This window comes from Ambystoma mexicanum, chromosome 4q (assembly GCF_040938575.1).
Source record: "Ambystoma mexicanum isolate Mex_15411 chromosome 4q, UKY_AmexF1_1, whole genome shotgun sequence".
Taxonomy (NCBI): domain Eukaryota; kingdom Metazoa; phylum Chordata; class Amphibia; order Caudata; family Ambystomatidae; genus Ambystoma; species Ambystoma mexicanum.
Window position 1 is genome coordinate 52286111 of NC_090928.1, and position 27186 is coordinate 52313296.

General features: G+C 47.2%; 2 protein-coding genes across 10 annotated transcripts in view; one reads left to right on the top strand and one right to left on the bottom strand.

The window, feature by feature from the left end:
• The window catches only part of LOC138467454 (zinc finger protein 300-like), a 392645-nt gene extending 376146 nt beyond the window's left edge, over positions 1–16499 (bottom strand). For all 3 annotated transcript variants that reach the window (XM_069607459.1, XM_069607458.1, XM_069607457.1), the window contains exon 1: positions 16332–16499. In XM_069607459.1, the coding sequence (XP_069463560.1) occupies positions 16332–16355 (24 nt within the window). In that variant the 5' untranslated portion in view covers positions 16356–16499. The remainder of the gene's footprint in view (positions 1–16331) is intronic.
• A 166-nt stretch (positions 16500–16665) lies between these two features.
• Positions 16666–27186, top strand: part of LOC138467455 (zinc finger protein 436-like) — a 252005-nt gene continuing 241484 nt past the window's right edge. The window contains exon 1 of one of the 7 annotated variants that reach the window (XM_069607462.1): positions 16666–16930. In XM_069607462.1, coding sequence (XP_069463563.1) covers positions 16907–16930 — 24 coding nt within the window. In that variant the 5' untranslated portion in view covers positions 16666–16906. Of the gene's footprint in view, positions 16931–16950; positions 17119–27186 lie in introns of those variants that run through there. The other 6 variants (XM_069607461.1, XM_069607464.1, XM_069607465.1 and 3 more) reach the window with 6 other exon arrangements.

Consider the following 27186-nt stretch of genomic DNA (forward strand, 5'->3'; position numbering starts at 1 on the left):
TTCCCCATTTCCGCGCTGCGACTTTCCAGCAGTGTGCCGTGACCGTCGTCGCTGATAGGGGCCCACTGTTTGCTTGTGGTTTTATGGGTGGCAGGTGTGGGAGATCATGTAGTGGGACCGGACCCCAGGACTCTTCGATATGTCGCCATTTCGGTGGATCTGCTTCTTGCACCCAGGAGAATGCGTGAGATAACTGGGCGGCAAGTGAGTATCTAGCTAAGTCGGGGACTCCCAACCCACCCTGTGGCCTCCCCTTCAACATGATTCGTTTGTTGATCCGGGGCCCCCACCCCCCAGACAAATTCCAATATTTTCTTTTGTAGCACCAGTATGCCGGGGGCAGGGATCTGTAGAGGTAGGACTGCACATTGGTATAGCCACCTGGGGATTAGGTTCATTTTAATGGCAGAGATTCGCCCGAACCAGGAGATTTCCTGCTGCTTTCACCTTTTTTTTATTTTTAAATTTGGCTTTATTGGTTTTACAAGAACAAAAAAAAAAAAAAAAAAAGAAAGAGAAAAGACAAAAACCAAGAAGCAAACAGCAAACAAAGAAAAATATACACCTCCAGAAGTACATGTCAGTCCAATCAAGGCAGAATATAACATGTTATTGAGAATCACATAGTTTGGTAATAATTCCATGTTTCTGGATGTGTCACCGCCACTGTTCGCTTCAACCCACTTCCAGAAGCTTAATTGCATGGAGCTTATATTGGTTGGATATGGAGGATTTAGGTGCAGCTCTACACATTAAGTCCCATTGATCGGGGAGTATCTCTTCGCCAAGGTCCTTTTCCCATCTGGCCCTGAGGGGATCTGTGGTTCCATCTCTCGTCGCTAATAGCACCTGATACATCACAGATATGAGGCCTTTCATTTCTGATCTGGAGTCTAAGAGTTTCTCAAAGGTGGTAAGGTCTCTTTTAAGCTTTTCTCTCCATTCAGGTTTCGTTAGTACCCCTTTTAATTGGATAAAGTGGAATGTCGATAGATTGCCTATCCCCAATGCCGTCGTCAGGTCCGGTAGTATAACGAACGAGTCCTTTCTTTGGAGTTGCCCTACCCTTTCCAGCCCCGCCTCGTACCATGACTGGAACCGCTCCACATTAGGGATATGGTTGTTTATACCGGGTGACCACAAGTGACTGAGCGGGGATGGCCAGGTAGTGATTTTGCGCATCTCTTTCCCAGTTTGCCATATGTTCCATATGGTGCTCAGTATGGGGTGGTATTTGATTTTCCTTTGTACCCATTGGTATGGTGACCATAGCCATTCTGCAACTGTAGCGGGGGACAGGTAGTGATTGTCCATCTGTACCCATTGAAGGTGCTTGTAGTCCCTAAGGTGTGGAATTAGGACGCGCAACTGGGCAGCTTTATAGTAGGTCTTCAGATCGGGAAGCCCTCTCCTCTCTTGTCTTTGGGGAGTATCAGTGTGTTCTATGCTATTCTCGGCTTCTTCCCCTGCCAGATGAATCGCATCATGATCTTTTGGATCTATGAAGAATCTTTTGGGCATCTTAATTGGTAACATCTGGAAGGGATAGAGGAATCGGGGGAGGCATACCATCTTGACGGCGTTAATACGCCCCGGCCAGGAAATCGTCAATTTGCTCCATTTCTTGAGATCTGTCTCAAATCGCCGGAGAAGTGGGGGGAAATCAGCCTCATAAAGGTCACTCAGGGTTCTAGTAATCTGTATACCCAGGTATTGCAATGTTGTATGTTCCACTTTGAGCCCTAATGAGAGGAACTTGGCATCGTTCTCTTCTGGGGTACTTTGGAGGGGGAAGAGTATGGACTTAGATTTGTTTACTTTAAAGCCGGAGCACTGGCCATATTCATCTATTAGGGCTAGGGCATGAGGGATGGAGTTTGTAGGGTTTGTTACGTGTAGAAGGATGTCATCTGCGTACAACGCTGCGTTATATTCCACCTCTCCCAATCGCATTCCTTCTGTGTTGGGGTAATCTCTCATTTTTTGTGGCAGTGGTTCGAGGGAGAGTGCGAACAGGATCTCAGAGAGGGGGCATCCCTGTCTGGTCCCTCGCTGTAGTTCAAACCACCTGGAATATTTCCCGTTTACAAATATCGACGCCTTGGGGAGGTGTATATTGCTCGTATCCCATCTCGGATTTTTGGGCCTATCCCTACTTTCTGTAGGACTGCTCCCAAGAAGTCCCATTCCACCCTATCAAAGGCTTTTTCTGCATCGATTGACAGGAGGACCGGATCATCTGGTAGGTTGTGGGCTGCATGGATGAGGTGTAATGTTTTACGCATGGTGTCGGCTCCCTGCCTCCCGAGAATAAAGCCGACTTGGTCGGGGTGGATCAAGTTGGGCATTAAGGTTTCCAGTCTTGCCGCCAGTACCCTAGCATACATCTTGGCGTCGAGATTGAGGGGGGAGATGGGGCGGTATGACCCGCAGAGTTTGGTCTCTCCCCTCCTTAGGGATTACTGTTATGAGCGCTCTCTTAAAAGAGTTCGGTGCGACTCCAGTGTCCACTATCTTGTTAAAGAGCTCTGTTAGGAAGGGTGTCAGTTGTTCACTAAAGGTCTTATAGAAGCAGGCCGTATAACCGTCTTCACCCGGAGATTTCCCCAGTGTTAGCCGTTTGATTGCGTCCCGGATCTCGTGTTTAGCTATTGGAGTATCAAGGAGCTTGGCCTCTCTGTGTGTTATTGTGGGCATGGTGATTGAGGACAAGTAGGAGGATATGTCAAATTGGGCAGAGGTCAGCTTGGAGGTGTATAGGTTTTCATAAAAGCTGGCAAATCACTCAGGTATCGAGTGGGGTGGGTGCACCGTGGGAGTAGTGGTCTCTATTATCTCTTTCACCTTGCGTTCTGCCCTCTGTTCCCTAAGCCTGGCTGCTTATAGTGCATCAGCTTTGTCTCCTTTTTCGTAGTATGTCTGCCTAAGAAATTGCAGTTTGCGCACTACTTGGCCATGCTCTAACAGCCGTAGTTCCTCTCTTTTACGTTGAGCTGCATCTATTTTGGTAGGGTCCACCTCTGTGTTTCCTCTTACTTCCACCTCGAGTTGGTGTATTTCATTACGTAGCTTGTTTTCTACAATCTTACGTTCCCTTTTTTTAGAGGAGCCCTCGCGTATCAGTATGCCCCTCCAAGTGGCCTTCCCAGCTTCCCAGATCACTTGTTTGGAGACCTCCCCATTATTATTCACCTTAAAATATTCTTCGATCTCGGTCTCCATTTCATTTCTAAACACCACATCATTCCAGAGGGACTCGTTGCAACGCCAAGATCCCCCAGAGACAGGTAGGTTGGTCCAGTTGACGTCTGGCAGAACCATGTCATGGTCTGACCATCTTATCGGGACGATTCCAGAGTAACTTGTGGAGCCTGTGAGGTCGGTTGATAGAAATATGTAATCTATACGTGTAAATGTGCCATGAGGGTTCAAATAGAAGGTGAATCCACTCTCTCTAGGGTGCACAGTTCTCCACACGTCCCGTAGTTCGTATAGCTCCATCATGACGGCGAGTTCTGTACGGTCCCCTCTGTGTTGAATTCTCGTTTCCGGTTTGCCTGGTCTCCAGTCTATGGACGGGTCGACCCACTGGTTAAAGTCGCCTCCCAGAATGAAGTGGCCTGCAGCTTCTAGTACTATTTTAGGGATCGCTTTCCTAAGGAATGCGGCCTGTCCGCTATTGGGTGAGTATATTGTGGCAATTGTAACCTGGACTTTCGCAATTTTTCCCACTATCAGGAGGGCTCGACCACTCACATCTGACCAAGTCTTTTCCAGTTCAAACCCAGTTCCCCTCTTAAGATTCCGACCCCTCCTTTCCTGTGCGGGCCAGAGCCCCAGAATTCTATGCCTCCCCGCTTCCCCAGAACGCTCTGCTCTTCCGCTCTTGCAAATTTCGTCTCCTGGAGAAGGAGAATGTCTATGTTGGATCTGCGGAATTCTCTATGCACCAGTGACCTCTTAGTTGGCGAGTTCAATCCCTTCACATTGACAGTCCCAATTCTGAGGAGACCCTTGCCTTTAGACTTGTCAGGTGACGCCATTGGTGGCTTGTGTTGGGGGATCACTCACCCTCAGCGGCCAGAGAGATTTGCGATTTCCCAGTGTCTCATTGACTGTGGTGTGTTGGAATGAACCAAGTAATGCTAATATGTTTCCCAAGTGTCTGTTACCCTTCCCCCCATTACCCCTGTTCGGCCATAATTGGTGGTGCTCGTGTGAGCTCGGGAACTGGAGGTGCTGCATGGGCAGCTGTTGACGGCGTCCGGAATGGACTGTATGACAGTGTGCGGTCCGTTGGCGGACCATCAGTGGGGACCGTTGCCTCACGGTCCCAATCAAATATAACATCTCAATTTAAGGGTGAGCCCCCATCCCATCCCCCCCCAAACATTGTATAATTTCAACAATATCAACAACAATCATGTAGAAGTATAACGTTACGTGCATTCCCAGGTTCCCCCCGCAAGAGTTCGCGTCCCCTCTCGATCCAGAGGTGTGCCCCACCTGCGGTGACACCCACATCGCGGATCTTGCCGGTTCTCAGTCTCTGCGGGGGTCGGTGTTCCATGATTCAGCTGAGGCTGTAGTTAAGATGATTCACAGGAGCTACAGGAAATCTCTTCATTTTCAACTGTCAGGAGTGTTGTTGGGACGTCTGTATTTCCTTGATCCCTTTACTCTCTTTCGCCTGCAGCCCTGGAGTTCCCATTGTGGTCGTTGAGCCATTTCGTCAGGGGGCTGCAGAGGCGTCTAAGCGCCTATGTAAGTGAGGATAAGTCCTGAAAAATTGTGATTTGGGCGCCTCCCATTCTGAGTGGGCCTCCGGACCTGGCCTTCTCGAGAATTCTGGTTTTGTCTTGGTATTGATGAAATTTGGCCAAGACGGAACGCGGACCGCCGGGCGGTCCACCAGCCCTATGTATTCTTTCAGTTTTAGGTTTATCAATTTCTTCATCAGCGGTCAATATTTTTATGATATCGTGGATGGCGTCTTTGAGGTCTTTTTCAGTTTCGCTTTCGCGCTCTGGAATACCAAAAAAGCGGAGGTTGTTCCTCCTCTCTCTGTTTTCTAAATCATCCATCTTGAGTCGCACCTCAACCTCCCTCTTTTCAATATTACGAATCCTCATGTCCATCTGAGTTTCGAGGGTGTCAATCGAGGCCTGGTTATTCGCAACACCTTCCAGCCGTTCTTCGAATCTGTCCATTCTGTCCATTCTCTGAGTAATTTTATCGATCTTACCACCAAGGTTGGCCCCCATGTTTTTTATCTCGCTTAATAATGTGGCGATGTCTCCTTTGGTAGCAGCAGCACCTGCTTCCGAGATGTCTGTGGACATGGTTGCTATGTTTCGGGGGCCTTACCCTCTTCGGAGTTGCACAGGACTGCAGGATCAGGGCTATCCCCTATATTTGGCACCGCATGCAAGTCGTCGTGGGGTCATCAGGGTTTGCGATGCGCATTCCATGAGGCCATGTGGCAATGTCAGGGTATCCGTTGGGTGTCCGCCGAGGGTTAATTGCGCTCGGTTCAGTGCAAGTGGATGGGGGGTTACGGACCTAGTTATGCGTGGATTGGTCCACTATATCCTTCACAAATTCCTCTTATCCTTTCCTTGCTCCTCCTTCTATTGCACCTTCTTCAACTGCTCCTTTCACTTTGTTTGCCCTCTGTTACATTTGCACATTGATTCTAAGGTGCAGGGGTTCTTCAGGACATGCACCCCGTTAGTTCTGTGCCACAAGCGCAAGCTGTAGAGGTTCTGTGCCGGGGAGGGGCCGCCCGCCCTGGTCGTTATGGAAAGAGCAGGGAATTCAGCAGAGGCACCAAGTAGGTGCGTGTTGGGATTCCTCTTGTGCAGGGCCCTGCGTTCGTAAGGCCCCACGCATCTCAAACGCAGCACTGAGAGGAGCCAGGAAGGGGGGACCTCCAGACCTTGGCCGCGCGGTGTTCAACGGGGGAGCCCCAGGGGCGTGTCCAGCGCAGAAGGCAGACTTGCGTTGGGCTGGTCCCGGTGGAAGCGGCTCTTGTCTGGGGAAGCTTGGGGGAGGTCTAATGCAGCGTTGTGCGGTCCGCGGTGGAAGGTGCTGGGGAATCCCCGACGCCGCGGTGGGGTTATCCGCCACACGCGGTCTAATGGATGGTGGGAAGGGGACGGTCGCCTGCCGTTCATTAGCGGAGAGCGGTGTTTGTGCTTCCTTCGGCGCCTCTCGTAGCAGGCGTGTTAACTGCGGGACTAGAGGCTCCTCTGTTTCTTGCGGTGTAGCGCCGTATGTGTCGGAGACTCTTCCGGGGGGACGAGGTGTTTTCCGGGTTTCCTCTGCCTCTCAGGCCCGGGATCCTCCTGCGACGACTGCGTAGGTCCACACGTGTGCAGAGGGGCCGCGGAACTCCTCCACACGCTGCCTTTCTCTGGGACAAGTTTCGGGGGCTTCCGAGATCCGATTTTGTTCAGATTTTTCCCAGGGTGGGGGGGGGATCTTCATACGGCACCACAGCAAGTCTGGATCTCGGGGGGGGTCCCAAGGTGGGGGCTCAAGCCAGCTTAGGGAACGTGAGTCGCGGAGCACACACGGAATCAAGACCCATCCGTGCGCCTGCTTCCACCTTTTGAGGTCATTCTGCAGGCCGCTGATTAATTGCGGGATATTTTTGGAGTACATGAGCAATGGGTTTTTTGTGATCTGGACCTAAAGGTATTCAATTGCATCATTGGCCAAGGGGACTGGTGAGAGCGGGGTGAGGAGAACCCTCTCCTGGTGAAAGATATTGATGGGTAATTCTGAGGATTTAGACAGGTTGACCCTGAAACCCGATAGGGCCCCAAACTCCTCGATCTCTTTCCACAGTGCCCCCAGGGAAGTTGGAAGGTTTGCTGCCGTAAGTAGGACATCATCGGCGTATAGCGCAATTTTGTACTCTTGGTCACCCACCTGAATTCCCTTTATGCCCTCAATTTGTCTTATTCTGGCGGTGAAGGGTTCCATAGACAGAGCGAAAATTAGGGGTGATAATGGACAGCCCTGTCTGGTGCCCCTTGTGATGTGTATGTGACCTGATCTGGCGCCGTTAATTCTGAGTTTAGTGGTGGGGATTTGGTAGTTTGCCATGACCCATGTGGTGAAATTGGGGCCGAAGGCAAAGCGCTGGAGGACTGCATGCATATAGCCCCAGTCGATACAGTCGAAGGCTTTGTGGGCATCTAGTGAAATTACCGCCATTCCTATCTTAGCTTTGGGGGCGCACTCGATTAGGTTTATCGTTCGCCTGACGTTGTCGTGTGTCCCTCTCCCAGGTATGAACCCCGTTTGATCTCGGTCGATTAAGCTTGGGAGGACTGGGCCTAGTCTTCTGGCTAATACTTTAGTGAAAACTTTGCCGCCAATGTTCAGAAGAGGGATCGGGCGGTAGGAAGCGGGTAGCTCAGCGTCCTTCCCCGGTTTGTGTAGTAGGACTGTGATCGATTCGGCCATGGATTTCGTAACTACTCTTGAGGATAGGAAGGAGTTGAATAAAGCAGATAATTGGGGTGCCAGCACTCCGGCGAATATTTTGTAGAAGTTTGCCGAAAGGCCATCCGAGCCTGGGGCGGAAAATTCAATGTTTTTTTACCATATGTCTGCCTCCAGATTTTGTAGCCCAATGCAACATGTAACTACTGTAATCAAACGCAATATGTAACTACTGACCACCACTCTTACGTAACCAGCGTCCAGATGCCTCTGGGTTAGGTGCGCTTTACAAATGTCAAATGAGTAAAATAAATAAACACATCTATAATTCCGGTCTCCACATATTACCACCAGGTTATTAACAGCCAACTCGCCCCACTGTGTCAAAATTATATCTAGATAATCAAACACTTCCTCAGAACCACAAGTACCTGAGGGGTCATAAATATTTATGACCAGCATTCGTAATGGCACCCCACCTTATTTAATGTGTACCTCAATGGCCAAAACGTTGCCCCACATATGACCCTTGGCAACAGTAAAGAGGGATTGAGGTAGTTCCTTACTCCAATCATAAGACCGCCCCTGCAGTATCCTTCACTGCTTTTGATTGGAAGACCACGTACCCATCAATCCCAATATTAAAGGTTACCCAAGTTTCTTGGAGGGCAAATATGTAATTACGGAACAATTTAGCCATTGTTTCGCCCTTCTTTAATAAGTGTGAAAAGCCCCTGGTATTCCAACTCACAATCGTACTACTTCATTGAGTGCTTCTTGTGTTGGGTAATAATCTCTGGAGCCATTCTCACCCTTTAACATCATCATAATTTACAGCTGCTTTAGAGCTAGATTTTATGTTTACAGTATTGTGAATAGGCTGAGATCTCTTGCATTGAGGTTAGCAAGTCGATGGCTTAGGTGGGTCAATCTTTTTGTCCAAAACAAACCCCAAATATTTCAAGGATGTCTGATGTTCCCCTATAAGTGTTACTGTTTCAGGCAAACAACAATGTATCCGAGATACCTTCCTGGGCGCAAAGATCAAAGGTTCAACAAAATCAAAAATGCCCGAATTCAGCAATCGCAACAATGGCACTTTATGAAATAAATCCATCAGGGCTGAACGATTTAAGTTCTGCTCGCCATCGGTCACTGTAACCCGTCCAATGGTAAAAACTTTGGAATCAAGTTCCTCCTCTACCAGTACCTCACCAATGGTTATTTGTTGATAGTCTTGGGGTATTGAAATGTGGTCCTCGATACTTAAGTCGAGAATCTGTGGCACTATAGTCCCAGGTGACTGTCTGGGTTCTCTGATAGTAGGAATGCATGGAGCCTCCAATGATGCTGCCTGTACTAGACCATCGTCCTTCACCAACCAACTGGTTAGTGTTCCCACATTATGTGCTGATCTCATCTTTCAACGTGCTCTCTCTTAACCTTTTTTGGTTTTACCATTTGCGCAGTTCTTTTGGTTGAATTTAAGGGATGAGAAACCGTAGTATCGGCCATTGCTTGTTGTGTTCTCTCATTTTTGAGAGACCTACTCTGCAGGCGCTTCGCCAGCCGTTGTTGTTTATGAGAATAAGGAAAGTTGCTGGAGAGGTTGAACCTTCCTCATTTACAATATCAATTGCTTGACTATCAATCCGGATGGCACTGGTTTGTTGGGGAATAGAAAAAGCAACCCTGTTGTCTGCCTGTGGTTCACCTTGTTCAATTGTAGGCACTTTGTCTGCAAAAAACTCATGTAGTTGTGTTATAGCTTCCCCTTGCCGTTTTAAATCTTCATGAATGGTACTGCAAAGTTAAAGCAATTTTAACCGCGAAGTGCAACACTCCAAGGCTTGGATTTGTCAGAGTCTTCACCAAAATGATTGTGGGAAGCTTGAGTGTTACTAGATGCTGGTAAAATATTCTCTCTACTTGTATCATACACCAGCTTAGGGCTTCCTGAAAGTCTTTGTTGGATGCCTATTTGAGTCTGCACTTCGACCTCACCTCCATCCACTAGACTGCAAGGCATAGCAAAGATTCAGGAGGGAATTATTGTCAATATCCTGCAACAAATTGTTCATACTCATCTGAAGGGAACCCAAGACCTCAGTGACAGTCGTCAAATGTGGCTGCCTTTCCAGGTTGTTTCCCGTTTTTGAATAAAACATTGTCATTTCCCCTCGCGTCCTTTCAGTGGTTGATGCTGTTGCACTAATGCTACTTGAAATTTCAACCATGTCAATTTTCAACTGCCTGCCCACTTCGGCCATAGGATTGGTGTTTGTTTTCTCTGACCTGAGGGTCTACGATTTCATTTTCCGTGAGAGGTGAGCTTCACTTTTGCTCAGAGCTTTTCCTGGCATCGCAATAGTTCAATTGAATGGTTTTATATTTAAACACACAGCTTTGCACTGTGTTAGAAATGTTAAAAAGTACCCCCAATCTGGAAGTAAAATAAAATGTTATCTGTTTGACAGGCTCACATTGTGTGTATGAGCGGACTTCTCCAGGAACGGCAGAACAGCCTAGTATTGGTCTCCTTGCCTTTCCGGCCCCATACGGACCACAGACAGACCACTTTGCTAAAACGTGCTTCCTTAGGGCAGCGAAAGCTCTCTTTGCCTTACTTGCCCTGCAGCTAGCCACCACTAGCAAGTCTCAGCCAACACCAAGCAGTCCACTGCTCTGCTTTGCCGCTGGTACAAGAGAGCAAAAAGCAACCGGACCACCGCGCCTGGCTGTCAGAACACGTTGGAGCAGGTAAGAGGCAAGGTAGTGCACTTTTTGGTTAACAAATTTCACAGACAAAAGGTGAGCAGGAAGTGAGCAGATCCAACAAGCACCTAGGCCCTACGAGTTTACCTGCACTCTAAATCCACACTAGAGAGTTTGCACCGCCGTCTCACTCACCAATCAGACTGACCCACCGCCAAAGCAAGGCAGGACCGGAACGGGATGCAGGCGCAGGGGGCCGCAGCGTGGGGCAGCTTAAGGGACAGCTCGCATCAAAAACTCCTGAGGCGACAAAGCTCGGCCCAATGTCTCTGCCAGAGGGTGGATCAAAAACGCGGTATCGGGACTGTCAGCTACACCCCACAGACTCCAAAACCTCAACGGGATAGAGGAAAGGCCCCAGCAGCGTCTTCCAATACATGTGTCAAGCCGCACTGAATGAACGCAAGGATAGTTCAGGGGCAACGTGCTCGCCTTGGAAACAAGACGATGCGGAGCAACACAGGTTCGAACCCCAGGTCCGTGCTTAGAAACCTCTGGGTATTAAGCACGTTATAAATAACCAATTACAATTACAAAAATCACACAATCAGCCGCTTCCAACACGTACCATTAACATTGGCTTATAACAGCCCCTGAAAGTTGGGGAAGGGTTGGGTTGGTTGCCAACATGGAACGGGGATGCCATGTCTCGCCCAAGAGCACCTTATTCCTAGTCCCTAAGGACCCTCCACCCTGGAGATCCTCCCTCGCTTCTCCGCCCCTAGTGTCGGGATCCAATAGCGATGGCCTTTCCCTGGCCACCTGCGCAGAGGATCCACAGGGGTCAGGAATGAGAATGCCCTCATGTTTCCCACAGTGCATGCAGTGCTTCTATCTGTAAGTGTGCACAAGTGAATGGGAGAGTGTCTGTTGTTTGTGTACGCAGTGAATGAGAGAAATTAATGAATGTATGAATGCATGGGCATAGCCAGGGTGAAAATGTTTATAATACTGGCGTATATTGTGGGAAAAGTTATTTGTATCCTCTGTAACCAGCAAGTATCTCTGTAACAGCACCACAATGCCTCAGGGCTGATCCGTGCTTTATAAATGCTAATAAATAAATAAATACATCATGAAAATGGTTTGGAAAACACGCCTGTGCACTGTTGGTGACTTGTACCTGCTGGATTTTATCATGAGTTACCCTACAAAACTGTTGGCAAACTTTGTGTTATTTAAGCCAATTTTTTAATGTTCAATTTTCCAATTTTTCACAGAAAATGTGCTACAAAATTATGCAATATTTAACCCCATATATTCAAATAAAAACTCTGATAACCCCCTGCCCCAAATAGTTGGATCAGGTTCCCTCACTACTCTGTATTCCTGCCTGTTTGTAGGAAACATTTACGTGCCCCCAATTAAAGAATTCACCAGCTGCCACTCATAATGCTCTCCTCCCTTTAATCTAAACAAGCCTTCCTGGACTATACTTGTCTGAGTAATCTTAATTCTATGGCATGACAGGAGGCTTCATATTATGCATTTCAATCTTTACTCTGAAACCACAGCAGCAAAGAAAACATTTTTACAACAAAAAGTTTCAATAACAGAACTAAATAGAGCTCAATGTCAATGTTAGGGGATCTCCCCAATATATCATGTAGGACAGGCCATGTCCTGCAGGAGACCAATGAGCAGGGACCCTCTTCTATATAAGTCCTTTACTCCAATCCCAACTCCTCTTTCTTTGCTGCTGACGCCACAGCTAAGTCACTCTTTTGGGTTCCTTTGCCTGTGTTGGTGATACTTTGTGTCAGCTGTATTACACAGTATTTCTCTTTTCAAAGGGGGCGCTTTGGGAAAGTGTGTTTTCTTTCTTTACATTACATTTGGGGTCAGTGAGGATTTTATAATGGTTTAATAGCGTCCTGTTATGTCACGCCCCATTCCTCTCAGGGCTCCTTATCTTATGCCTGCCGAGAGAGCCTGTAAAGCTTTGCTTCAGGCCGTCGCGTGAGGGCATTGTTGTTTACATTGAAAATTGCTTTCACTTCTACGCACGCAGGCCCGCCCGTTCGGCCTCCATATTCGGTTATTATTATTTTTTCTTAACCTCATTAGCTGTGACACACGCAGCCTTCTAAGAAGCTTTGCTTCAGGCCTGCTGCGTGCCACGGTAGATTAACCCTTTGTGGCACGCTGCTTATGTGTTTGTGTGTGTGTGTTTCAATCCAGTGGCAGCATTTTTTCATGCCCTTATTTGCTGTTTTATACTGCCATGGTTTAACATAGCCTAATTTCCTCCTTGCTCGGTTGAGTTTCCATGTTCTTAAGGCAGTTTTGCCCTAAAATCCTCACGCTGCTCGCGTGTGTTTGCCAGGAGTTAAGACATTTTATGGCCTGTTATTTTCTCTTACGCTGCTAGTGTGTGTCTTCCTGCTAGGTTCAGGTGCTGCCTGTCATCTTTCTGAGAACTTTGTTCTCTGGTGCTGCTGTGTGCCACACCCTGCTAGGGTGAGCAGCTTAGTATGCACCTGCTAGGTGTGTTCTATTTTGTTACAGCGGGTCCGCTTGCATTATATTAATCAATTTCGTTTTATTTTATTATAATTTATTGATATGTTTTATGATGGCCACCCTCCCCTGCCCCACGTGCAAGCCTTTCAGAAGCTGTTGCTTCAGGTGTTGCACACGGGGGGGAGGGGGTTCTAAGGACAATGTTAGGTCTTGGAAGTAAGACCACAGAAAACATCAGGAGTTTGAATTCCCTACCCGCGCTTGGAAACCCAATTTGTATGGGTATTAAGCGCGTTGTAAGAAGATAATAAATGGATTTATAACATTATGGCATTTTTTCTGGAAAATATTGGCACACCTGGTTCGCCTGGCTATAGGCATACCACGACCTGCACGGCTTCAGGCTTTGCCTGAATTATAGTGTGAGGTTACCCCTTGTGTGCTGCTGAGGGCCACACCCTGCCAGGGTGAGCAGCTTGGATGTGCGCTTGCACAGTATGGTTTTCCTATGTTTCCTCTGTTACGGTGAGACTATGAGCAGTGTGTAGGGAACATTAACCCTTACCCGCTGGGTTGGTGGTTATTTTAAGTGCAAATAATAGAATTTCATTTTTTCCTTCTAAAAAAAAGTGAGAGTTAGGATCCAGCCATTGATACCGCAATCAGTCTTCATTGGACACTGTTGGTCAATCCTAATTTTCCTCACTAGTCTCAGCCTTAGGGGCCTATGAAAGAAACATTCCAATTAAGTTTTTTCTTCTTTTCAGAAAACTCCCTTTAGGCGCATTAGTATATCCCATCATGTTACAGGACAACTGAGTCCATCCTCCACCACCCCCCACCCCTCTCCCACCCTCTGCCATGGTAAGGGGTCAGAGGAGAGAGTTGGAGTAATACAGACAGTACCTGTCTGTTCCTTCTTGGATCTAATAGCTGTTTCCTGCAGTACCTATTCTTCTATTGATAGCCCAGTGGTCTGGGTTTTTCCTCCGGAAAGGGGTACAAGAAATTTAGATCTCCCATTTTCCTCAGTTAAAAATGGGGGTAATATTCTTCATCATTTTTTTTTCTTTATAAAGATGACCCTCTTCCAGGAATAGACCACTTCATGGCATCCTTTTGGTCCCAAATAAAGGGGCACAGGCCCCAAAAAAGGGGATATATAAGGTCTTGAGGAGTTGTCAAGGCAAGTTATCGAATGTGTTGGGTAAGGTCACCCAAACTCTGGTACTGGCTTTGGTTGAGGTGCGAGCCCTGTGGGGCTAGACTTTACGAACGGTTTGCCTGCTCGGCATCACCAAACACCTTCATTTCTACAGAATGGTGTGAGTCCCTTTCCATGTAACTTCATCCCAATTGTCATTAGGCAAGGTTGCTTTCATTAACATATTTGCCCCTCAGGGGTATAGAGCCTGCTCCATTGGCTGTTTTTCCCAGGGCTCTACCCATCCTTGACAAGGCTCTCAACACTCTCTCATCCTTTGGTTTCAAAGGCTCTGCTCTTAACTGGCTCTCCTCTTACCTCTCCTCCCGCTCTCATCCTCCTTCCCCATGGAATACGGCGTCCCCCAAGGTTCAGTTTGTTCGGCCCCTTCCTATTCTCTCTTTACACCTCTCTCCTTGCCCCCGTCATCTCTTCCTTCGGTATTTCTCACCATTTCTATGCTGATGACACCCAACTCTTCCTTTCCTTCTCTTCCTTCTCTACTGATATCCATCTTAAACTCTCTTCCTGTCTTACTGCCATTAAAAACTGGATGTCATCCCGCTTTCTTTCCTTCAACACTGATAAAACTGAAGTCTTATTCTTCCCCTCCAACACTCTTCCCCCTCCCTCTCCTCCACCTTTTATTCACTTCCCCCCTCTAACCTTCCCATCTCAGCCCACGCTCGCAATCTAGGCATTCACTTTGACTCCTCCCTTTCTTTTTCCCACCATATTTCTCTTATCTTTCGCACCTGCCCTACCACCTTTTCAACATTCACAAAGTCTGCTCCTCTCTCACCTTCCACGCCACTAAACTTTTAATATCCTCCCTCATCTTCTCTCGCCTCTTCTATTGTTCTCTATCCTCCTTGGACTCCCTGCATCTCATCTCGCCCCCTCAAATCCCTCTACCACTCAGCCATCTGCACCCTCTGTCTCCTTGCTCCTCACGACTCCATTTTCTCTTCGCTTTCTTACCTTGGTTGGCTTCCCTTCCACTCCCAACTTTAATTTAATTTCCTCTGTCTTGTCTTTAAATCTCTTCATGATCTTGCACCACCTTATCTCTCCTCTCTCATCTCTTTCTACACCCCTTCCAGCTTTCTTCGATCTGCTGATCTCTTCCTTCTCACCGTCCTCCCTTGCCCATGTGCCTCCTTCCGTTTCCGCTCCTTTCAGCTCCTAGCCCCTCTACACGGGAACTCCCTACTTCCCTCCATCCCCACCTTTTCCTCCTTCTGTTCTTCCTTGAAATCTTTCCTTCTCCATAACCCCTCCCTGATACCCTTACCCCCCTCATCTCTTTCTCTCCCCTCACTTCCCCTATTTTCCTCTGCCTACCCACTCCTTTTTCCCCCTCTACATTACCTCTTCATCCTAACACCCTCTCTGTTCCCTCCTCCTTCTCTTCCTCACCCCCCTCCTTCCCTTACTTACCCTCACAGGTTAATTGCCCTAACTAATGTTTTATTGGTTTGATTCATGTCTTGTAAATTGCTTCTACTGTTATAAAATTGTATGTATCTTGTTACAATGTAAAGCGCTTTGGATTAAAGCGCTATATAAGCACAATAAATACAAATACAATTACTCCTGTGCTCGAGGGCTTGAACACCATGTTTGACTTCTTTGGAGAGGTTGTGCCGGCAGGGTCCTGCTAGACCTAGGGTACCTCCTGTAATGCCACATGTGCTGGCCAGGGTTTTTCTTGGGGGGGGCGTTCACCTCAATTTCATTTCCCGTCGGTTGCAGTAAGTTAAGAGGTTTCATTTTGAATATTTCCTCTCTTTGTCTGTTTTTTCCCTTGCCTCTTTCACCAGTGTTCAGTAAGGCAAGCAGAATTTGATAGTGTGGAGGTAAGTGACCTCATTTTTTTTGAGGGGGTGGTGATACCTGCGTCCGTCACTTTTCTCAATTGTGAACGTGATAACTCTGTTCCTGCTACATGGGGGGGGGGGGGTTCTCTCAATAATTAACTTGCAAGTTCTATCTAAAGGTAACATCTTCAAAATTGAAGTGTTTACTATGCTCATGGCTCCCTTCTCCCGGTGGATTGTATGATCAAGTTAAACCTCAGGGCTGAGTGCCAGGTGGTTCCTGTTTTTCCTCCTTATCCGGAGTTATATGCGTTTCTTCAGTGTTGAGGCATTCAGCCTATGTGTCCAAAATAACGACGGAAACTCCTATTACATCCTTTCGTGAGAACATTATCGTTCCATTCCCAATTTAACTGTGAGGCCGTCCACAAAATGTGCTTTTTACTTGAGAGCCGAATCAGTGCTATGGGACTTGAGCCTGACTAAGGAGCATGGCCTGAAAACGGGTAAGATGTGGAGGTGGAAACCAGAAGGCCCAACGCAAGGAATATCGTACCCAAAACGAGTTTGCTCATATGTACAACATCAGTGGAGTTCGCAAGAAAGGTACTCACCTCATCCGATTCCCGACAAAACATTTTTATTCAAAGGCCACGAGTGTATGACCGTCCAAATGATTCTCTTTGCAGGGGCTTGAAATAGGAATTTCGTCAGTCAGCTTTTGACGAAGAAATTAATTCTAAGGACATAAGGACAGCACTATTCAACGAGCAACTTCCCGCGGCGGATACCGTGTGAGTCATGCTCAGAGAAGAGACACTTAATTGGCCGTAGATTCTCAGAGACAGAGACACTAATCTTCCACACATGCGGAAGAAATCTGATTCCATCGGCTGCAAAAATTTGACCAGAGCCCATCTAAGCACGCGTAGAGTTTGGTATACTTTTACACTACGTTTGGGCATGCGTTGAGTTAAGTGTGCAAGTGTACAGACATGCGTAGTGTGTTTTTGCTTCCAAGCTCAAATCGATTATCTCATTGTTCTGAACCTATATTTGTTCCTCTGCTCAGTGCACAGGACTCGCTCTGAAGAAGCTGTCTTTTTAATTGGGCTTTCTTTGATGGTCACCGCTTGATTCGGTTCTACGCTGCTAATTTTGGACCACTGCAAAAGGTCGCTGGGGAGAAATGTCTCAGAACTGTTCTGAGGAGGTGAGTCACGAGTGACCTACATTTACAAGTCTGGGTGAAAAGGTTTGAGAACAGCTCTTTGGGACGAATTTGTTAATAACCTACATGTACAAGGATGCGGGTGTCCGAGGAACGTTCTGGAAGTCAGTTTCGCGAGGGACCTGCATATGAAAGCAGACGAGAAAATGCCTGAAAGCAGTTTTGAGTGGGTGAGTCGTAAGTGACCATACATACATATACGATGCTGGGAGAAATGTCTGAAAATAGTTCTGGTGAGGTGAGTCCTGAGTGACCTACGTATACATGGTAGGGAAGAAACGTCTGAGAGCAGTTCCAATGGTTGGCTTTGTGAGTGACCAAGGAATGGTGTGCGTGCTTGAAACGACTTTTATTAACCTTGATAGTTATGAACTTGGTGGCCAACTTTTGATGTTCACTACAGGGCGATTTTTGTATTGTGCACTTAATCCTTAACCCTTAACCCTAATGCTGTAAAAGTATCAGGATTTCCAAAAATGACCTGTAAACACCATGGCCTCATTACAACTCAGGTGTTAAACCGCCTTCGTGCTAATTACGGCACCATGATTTACGGTGCCGTAATTAGCGCCTTCCCCACTCCCATTATGCCCTATGGGGCAAAAATGGGAATGGGGAAGGGTAAATGGGAAATGCGGATTTTAGTTTAGTCGCCAACCACCACTGTAGCTCCGTCCTGGACTCCTGATCGATGTGAACTAAGTGGTGATAATGCAGGCCCTGTTGTAGGTGTCTTATTTTTAGCCTTTGCAGAGCTCGATAATGAAGCGGACCTGGAAAGATCGCTTGTATTGAGGCCGCCAATAAGTTTACACCATGGTGGTAAAGTTGGTGTACTTACCGCCTGGGTCGTAATGACCCACCATAAATCAGTTGTCAAAGCACGTGATTCGTTTTTATGGTATCTAAAGGAGCATACAGTGACATTGTTTTGTATCATAGTAGGTGTTACTATCATGAACGATCACAAACAGACCTGCTAAAATTATAAAGCCCAACAAAGCCAATAATGCGGGCAATGAAGATTACCCCTGCTAATAGCGCAGGGAGCTCTTGATTCTATTAAAGACAAGAAGGCGAGTATTAAGCTTTATCTTCTTTTATTTTCCACTCTCCAGCAGTTTTAACAAATATAAACTTTTGTAAAACTTTCATTTAAAATGTAACTTTTTATTTTTTGTTTTTTAAAGAAAAACTTCAAGTCCCATCATTCCTGTAGTCCCATAGTCTCTGGTCATGTGACCTAGTCCTTCCTGTTCCTCTGTCCTTCCTCTTCTTTGACTGCTCGAACTGCAATCCTTTTTTAACTGCGCAATTAACTGGTCAACCTGCGCTGAACTTCCTGCTTTGTGCTGGGTCGATCTCTCACATTCGAACTTGTGAGTTTGCTCCAGACAACCTGATCTGCTTAGGGCTTTCAGCTGTTCTTTTGCTCATCCCCTTATTCCAGGAAGAAACAAAACGTATATGTTAGGGCGGGGAATACACACCCTATTCTGGAAGGACTAGTAATGTTAATTATCAACAAAGCATCACATCGTTTGCTTCTTCATTGCATCAACTTGTGTATTCGGGATGGGAATTTAATGCTCGCCTCCTTGTCTTTAATAGAATCAAGAGCTCCCTGTGCTATTAGCAGGGGGAATCTTCATTCTATGTCAAGACGGAGGCGAGAATTAAGCTTGTTCAAAGCTTCGTACCACCGTCTCTGCTATTGAATTTATTGGTCTAAAATAGAACGTCCTGAATGTTGCATCGCGAGCCCAATCTGCTGCTTTCATAATGTATTGCAACGCTGCGCCTTGCCCTAGTGCTTTCGAGGCCATCGCCCCTCTGACTGAATGCACTCTGAATTTGGACATGTCAATGCCTGCTAGGTTCATGATGTCTCTGATCCATTTCGCTATGGTGGCTGTTGCTACTCCTCTATGCGGTTTCCTGCGAGCTATTAGTAGTTGGGTTATTCCTGCCGGCCTCACTTCTGCTGTTCTGTTCTCGTATTCTTTAATACATGTCGCTACGCACCATTTAGGGTGGTCTGGCATATATGGGTAAGTGATCGTAGAAGAATCTGTTTTCGTCCTTCTGGCTAAGTTGAATGTCACCCCCTCTGGACCATAAGTCTTTCGATTTATCTCCAATGCTTTCACGTCTGCCACTCTCCTGCATGATACCTGGTCTCTCCAATCCTGGAGGAACGCATCCGCCCCTGCTGCTGCTGGGTCTAATCTCCAGCTGAAAAACCTCTCTTTCTGTGCGTTCAGTCTGGACGCAAACAGATCTATGTGAATCGGTCCCCACAGTTCTTCCAGCTGTCGGAATATGCCCCGCTTCAGCATCCAATCGCTGGAGTCCAAGAGGTATCTGGAGTTCCAGTCCGCTATCACATTCAACGATCCTGGAAGGTACTCGGCTATTACTGAAATCCCCGATTCCAGACAGGTGTGCCAAAAGTCTTTGGCTATCTCCGCCAGCAATTTGGATCTCGTCCCACCTAAATGATTTATGTACTTGACTGCTGAAATGTTGTCCATTTTCAGCAGAATACAGGAATTCACTTTCCCTTTGGTAAAAGCCTTGATTGCAAAAGATCCGGCTAACAGTTCCAGACAGTTGATGTGCAGCTGGAGTTCTTCTGCGCTCCACCTCCCTCCTGTCTGGAGATCCCTGCATCGGGCTCCCCAGCCCACTTGGCTGGCATGTGACTCTATTACCAAGTCTGGACGTCACCGAAAATGGCTCTCCCGTTCCATGCTTCCATGTTCGCCAACCCCACTGTAGCTCCGTCCTGGACTCCTGATCGATGTGAACTAAGTGGTGATAATGCAGGCCCTGTTGTAGGTGTCTTATTTTTAGCCTTTGCAGAGCTCGATAATGAAGCGGACCTGGAAAGATCGCTTGTATTGAGGCCGCCAATAAGCCTACCACTCGTGCTATGGTGCGGAGGGATATAACTGTCTTGCTGGCATGTTCTCAATTCTCTTTTTATGTCTCTGATCTTCCTGCTCGGAAGCTCTAGAGTTGCTGTCCTGGTATCTAAGATGAACCCTAGGAATTCTAATCTCACCACCCAGTCGGCTTGATAACGGAGCGTTTCCTTGCAGCTGGCCATCAGTAGGACATCGTCCAGATATAATCATACGAATCCCCTTCTCCCTGATCGCTGCTGCCACTGGCTTCATGATCTTCGTGAAAGCCCACGGCGCTGATGCCAGCCCAAAAGGCATTGTGGCAAATTGCCATAATTGCCTGTCCCAGTCGAATGCCAGGAAGGGGCGAGACTCCTTGTGTACTGGTATCGTCAGGTATGCATCTTTCAAATCTATCCTCACTAGCCAGTCGTCTTGCCTGAGTGTATCCCTGAGCTGATGGGTCCCTTCCATCTTGAAATGGTTGTAGACTACCCATCTGTTCATGTCCTTTAGATTTATTACAGGTCTTACTTTGTCCTTCCGATGGACTAAGAACATGCTGCTCACAAATTTCGGGAGTGTTTTGCATTGCTCTATCGCTCGCTTCTCTGCTAGCTTTTGCAGCTCTGCGTATAATAGTTTCTTCTCTGTCTGTGTCGCAGTTAGAGGACGGGGCGTTTGGCTTTGAATAATGGTCCCTTTGAACTCTATGTGCATGCCTTTCACCGTCTGAAGGACCCAGGCGTTGTTGGAAAGCGATCGCCAGTTTTTCCAAAACATCTCTGTTCTCCCCCCGACCGGCGGGTAAACGCAAACTCTCACCTGTGGGGAAGTTGTGTCCTCTTCCCTGTCCTCTGCCTCTCCTCCCTCTCGGGAAGCGACCTCTTCGTGGGAAGAATGGGTCTGGTTGTCTGTTTTCCCAGTAGTTGTTTCGATTTCCCTGAGGCCTTCTGAACGCCTGAGAGCGACCGGTCGCTCGGCCTCTGAACCGACCGCTCCCGCCAAAAACTCTCTCGGGAAAGATCTTCTTCATAGACGCTTGCGCCTTTTCTAGGGAGGCATATGTTCCCACGAACCTCCCCATTTCCTTGCCAAATGTGTCGCCGAACAAAAGTCCTTGCGCTGCCTCGTCTGCTTCATAGGACGAGAGATCTCCTAGTTTACTGTCGATTTTAAGCAGGAGGCCTCTTCTGCGCTCTGATGAAATCGCGCAGTTTGCGTTGCCTAATAGGCATATGGCCCTCTGCGCCCAGTTTGCTAGGACTCTTGGGTCCACCTCCTCACCAGTGTCTTTAGCCCGTTCCGCTAGATCCATAATTTTCGCTAGTGGACCAGCTATGTCCAGGATCTTTTCCTGGCAGCTTTTCCAGGAACGGTCTATCCCTTTCCTGGGATCTCTGTTCGACTTAGCGACGAAGGAGACCATTTTCGGGTCGAGTTCCGGGGCTTCCGCCATCTTGCCCGGCAAGTCCGGTCTCGGACACTCCGCTCTCATCCTCTGTCTTACTTCCTTCTCTAATGCTTTACGCAGTCTTTGCGTCATGCATTTCGTTACCCTCGGCGAGGGTACCCATTCCGATGATCTGGGATTTCTTATCTCCTCAGGCTGGAACATATCAGAGGTTTCATCCTCTTCTAGGTTGTTCAGCTTTCTGAGCTTCTTCTTCGGAGGAGGCTGGCATTCCTCGTCCTCTTCATTATCTGCTTCCTCCTGAGAGGAGTTCGGGGATTCTTGTGTTTCCTCTTCGGGGAAACCTTCCTCTATGTTGCCCATATTGTCATCCCCTGGGTAGGGGGTCTCGAGGCTCGGCACCTGCGATTTCTTCATGAACGCTTCTCTTAGTTTGCTGAAAGCGTCATGAGCCTCTGGGGCCCCTGATCCTGCCCCTTCAATTTGGCCCGGGGGGTCAGAAGAGTCTCTGCTCTTCCGGGCCTTGTTACACCCCTTTGGGCCCTTTGGTGAGACCCTAGTGGACGTGCTTTCTTCGGTGCTTAAGTGTTTCTGGCTCAAGAATTGCTCGATGGTCTGGAGTCTCTCCTGGAGGGGTCTAACTCCCTGAGCCACTGCCTCTGTCAGTGAATCCCCCAGCACTTCCTTAAAGCTATAGGCCAGATCCTCATGGGATGCTGCCTCCTGTTCCTCCTTACTCCATTCGAAATGAGACATTATAGTGCTGTCAGGTGCCTTAAATACCTTAGAAAGGTGTAGTGGCACGTCCACTGATCCACTCTGTGAGGCTGCACCGTATGAGCACCAAGTATGTGCTGGGCAGTAGATTCCTGGGACTCTTACACTGTCCCTCGTGTAGATTTTACACTTATTATTGTTATATCAGGTTTAAACCTGAGAATTATGATCAAACTGGAGCTTATTACTGCTCTGTAGCGAAACGAACCATCCCTCTGCTTTGACAACTTTCACTACACGGAGCTTTCCGTGTCAAACTCCACCTACCCAAGGGTGGGGGCTCTTCTCACGAGCTTTGCACTCTAAATTCCCTGGAGAAAACCTCTCCGCCTGCGAGCCGCGCTCGTTCTTTGTCTCCGCCCCCACAAGGGTGGGGGCTGGAGCTCATGGGATTATACTGCGCGGCGGAGATCCCGCTCGCGCTGCAGATGACACGCGAGCGGGAGGGAAACCCCGGGTTTCCCCGCTCGTGCTTAGCTCCGCCTCCCCAAAGGAGGGGGCTTACTCGCTCCCAGCACGAAACACGCGCTGTGGGCCCAACGAGTTTCGTGAGGGGAATCTGCAGGCCCCTGAGGTGCCGATAGTGCGGCACGGTGCTGCAGAAACCTCACAATAAACAATCCAATTTCTACCTAAAAATTGAAACGCTGCGCCGCGCACACTCCCGGGGTGTACTAGACTTGTACAGTCATCAATAACTACACCAAATCACTAAACAATAGAAAATATCACAGAGCACATAAACATGGTCACTTATCTCTGAAGAGCAGGAAAAGAAGAGGAAGGACAGAGGAACAGGAAGGACTAGGTCACATGGCCAGAGACTATGGGACTACAGGAATGATGGGAATGATGGGACTTGAAGTCTTTCTTAAAAAAAAAAAAGTTACATTTTAAATGAAAGTTTTACAAAAGTTTATATTTGTTGAAACTGCTGGAGAGTGGAAAATAAAAGAAGATGAAGCTTAATGCTCGCCTCTGTCTTGACATAGAATCCACTGCCAACTTTCCTCTCCTAAAATCACTACTTCATTAACAGTCTTGTTTATTAAACAAATGCAGAAAAATGAAGTGGGATCTAGTGAATGTTTTAATTGGCAGAGCGTAAACATTTCCCATGAAAATGTGGGAGCGACTGAGTGTACTGTGTCACCCAAACCAACCCAGATGGTTTTGCAGAGATTTTGAGATTTTTTTCTAATAATGGGTTAAAATAGTGTATTTTACAGCACACTTTGTGTGAAGAATTGAATTGGATAAAAAGCCACACTGTTGACAGTTTTGCAGAGTAACACATTAAAGCATCCAATAGATGCTAAGTCACCAAAAGTGCACAGGAATATTTTCCAATGCCTTTTCATGATGCTTTTGCCTACCGTATGTGCTTGTATGCTGCCATTGTAAAACTTTTTGTATGCTTGTTGTGCCCATGTATATCCAAGCTGGCTGCACCAGTATGTGCCAGTATTACCACATGAAGGCATACTCCTGTAGACTTTGCCCTTAATGCCAGTAATGATATAAGAAAACATGGCCATGCTGCCTCTGCCAATACATGCCAGTATCCCCTGTTAAAAATTCATGCCCCTGTAACAAAACATGTCCATATTGGCCGCGCCAACGTAGGCCACTATGCCCACATAAGAAAAATGTTCATGTTGGCTTTTCCCGTAATACCAGTACAAATACTATGCCTACTGTAAGAACACATGTCTAAGCTGCCCACACCAATTTAGCCACCCTCACAACTCCATTTAAGAACAGTCATCCTGTTGGCTTTACCTGCAATTCTAGTATTCACTGTAAGAAGACATGTCCATGTTAACTAAAGGTCCATGTTAACTAAACTAATGTAGCACCCCTCCACTCCTCAATGTAAAAACACTCATGTTGTTTTTACCTTGTACATGATACCAGTAAATATGTATGCGACTGTAAGAAAACACCCATGTTGGCTGCTGCTGCACCAAGCCACTCCCCCTCACCCCCCCTAATTGGAAGCTTGCTCCCGGCCAGGCTTCCACACGTGTTCATTTATGCACATATACAACATACTTGCTACCTCATCCACACACGCATCCATATAAGGTGCACTTTCTCATTTACACATGCACCCAAGCAACATACACACTGCTACCTCATTCACAGGTGCACATACACAAACCATTACTTGGATACAAGCATGCATTCATTTATACACATAGAGAAATTCTTACCTACAGTACTGGACCCCAAATGCAGCCGGGATTGCCCACCGGCTCGCACACACCACTCAAACAGGATGCAGGGAGAACTTCCTGGTAGCTGACATACGCAGTGGAGTTGAAGCACCACCATCTTGCTGTCCCAGGGATTCTAAATATGTGGCGAAGTGCTGGGGCACCCCTTATACACAATACCCCAGCCTGCACCCCTAATGACCAGTATAAGGCTGAGGAAGCAAAATGTCCCCTGCCTTGAATGGCCCATTGACAATGTGTCGTTGGGTTGCTCTGCTGACTTTCCAATAGAAAACACCTTTTCCTGTATAGTTAAAGTCAGCCCAGGAGCATGTCCTTAGCTGCTTGACCATGTTCGGTAAATCCATTTTTTTGTGCATGTCATTTTGAATTCATGTACACATTATAAATGCCTGACTACAACTATCTGCTGGGCCTAGAGACCCAAGACGCTCCTCAATGATGGCACCCAATGAGGCTGAAGCATGTCTGAGTATGCTTGTGGTCTCATGCAGAAGTGATGCAACTTAACAGTTAGGGCCGAACTGCCCATTTTGGAGTGGGACCAAGCCTGATTTACATATGGTTTTTCCAGAGTGGTGAGAAGAGTTGTCTTGAGGTGGTCCTCAGTCTGTTCTGCTGGCACTTACATGAAATAGGAGCTCTGAATGCAGCAGGCGAAGTAAGAACTTAAAAATGCCACACTGAGCGGAGCAGTCTCACAGAGGTTTGATAGAGGCTGGAGGAGCTGGAAGCCCTTTCCCTTCATTCGCTGCTTGCAAGAATTCAATTCCGGAAAGAGAAAGTAAAACAATCTGCAACCGTTACGGATTGTAAAGAAATGGCTACATACTGATCGCAAGGACATTTTCCCAAGCGTGTTAATCTGGCGGTGTTCCAGCTTCTGAGACCACCTGCATTCCAAGCTGTGTATATTATATTTGAGTACTGCAAGTAATTTTGTTATCCGTTTTAAGTGCACAAAACTAAGCAGATATTTGTGCCACTTTACATTTCTTTCCATACTAGTGGAGTAGTGACTTGTTCTTTGTCATGGCACGGTACAATAAATGTAAGATTTGAGACTGCTGTTTCTTGTAGATCATTTACGGTCATATTTTCAATACTTATTTGTTCTTCTCCTGCTTCTCTCTTCCACACAAACTGTTTTGAAACTCGTTTGCAAGAAAATATGAAAACTAAATTGTCGCAGGGCAAACCGCCATTACCACAAGCCTACTCCCTGAGGAGTCAGTCCAAACGTTAAACAGCGCCTTCACGCAAAATGAAAACCAACATACGCACCAGAAAGACGATGACTAAGACTGCTAATACAAAAGCTCTTCATGTGGTTAATGCTGTTGCTGATAGCTGTGAGGAATCTGAGCACATTCTCACTTCTTTCCCCAGATTATCCTCCCCCCATGTGGCCAGGGAAAGTCCATCGCTTTTGGATCCTGACCCTGGGACTGGATTTGCGAGGGAGGATCACCTGGGGGGAGGAGGAGACTTGGGGAGTGGGGATGAGTCACCCTTGGATGAGACGCGGTATCCCCCATATTCCTTTCATCAGGAATTAAATGTCCCCAGGCTTTTATGGGATATTTCCAATCCCCTCCCTATTGTAAAAAGCCTCTCCCAATGCACATCACTCTGATACTGAGACGAGGAAGAGACAACATAGAAACTTGCATTCAACTTTTATTGAGTTAGACATACACAAACACAACTCTGGTACTGGGACGAAGAAGAAGGATGCCGAGTACCCAGACTGTTGTGAAATTGATGCAAATGGCCTGCACCTGAGGCCAAAAGGGTGGCGTAAATGGCCCCCTCAGTTGAGGATGGGGAGATCAAGATTGTCTAGGAGTTGGTCTGGAAGATCGCCTGTGGAATGCTTGCTGACAGTGGAGCCGGAAGTGAAGGCAGGGAGACACTGGTCAGTGACGCTGAGGGGCTGCAGAGTTATTGCAGTGGAAGCAGAGTGTGGCTGGCATTGTCGGAAGGTCTCTGGTGGAAGGGTACGGATGGTGACCTCCTGTAGTTACGAAAACTCCCTCTTCGGTAGCCTGAGGTGTCGGAGATCTTGGAGGAGTGGCTTGCCGAGCCAGAAACAGCGGCAGCTATGAAGGACCGACCGAAGCGGAGAAGGGCACACAAAGACAGCACACCCAGTGAGTCAAGTGAGGCTGAATGACTCTGGGATGCTGTGGTGCAACACACCTGGTACTGGAAGGTCAGAGCGCTTGCGCGTGATGGAAAGGCAATGGGATTGCTGGTTAAAGTGTAACACAATGTGATGATTGATGAACAAAGCTGATTTTGAATACCAAACTGTATCTGTGAAAGGGCCTGAAAAGCAGCAACTTTAATACTGAATGAAAAGCAAATTAGCAAGATGCAAATTCCCAGCAGGAGAGTGAACTGGAAATTTGTAGTTACGTTGGTTTAAAGATGAATGAATTACAATTTTGAATACCGAACCAAAGGAAAGTGATAATGAGTGAATGCCACCTGAACATAAAGAAAAGCATTTTGTTGCCCAATACAAATTAACTATTAATCATGAACACTAAAGAAAGCACACCTTGGTAATAAAGAATGGTGTTTTGTGCAGACTGAGGAAAAGCAAGCATTGCCAAAAGCCATAATGAAAAGAGGAACTGTACAGAATTGAAAGTTAAAACTGTGGCAAGCTGTGAGGAAGTTGTGAAAATCCAACAAGTGAATGGTGGCAAAACAAGTGTTGAAAAGGGCTGCAAGAGTACAAGCCCAATACACTGTTGAGCTGAAGCAGTGGTGGTGCTACTGTGGAAAAGAAGCCAATCGGGTGCGTCGGTTGTGTGACCCGTAATGGGTGGACCGCGTGGTCCAACAACTGCGCCTAGACCTAATACACCCCACTAAACAGAAGCCACG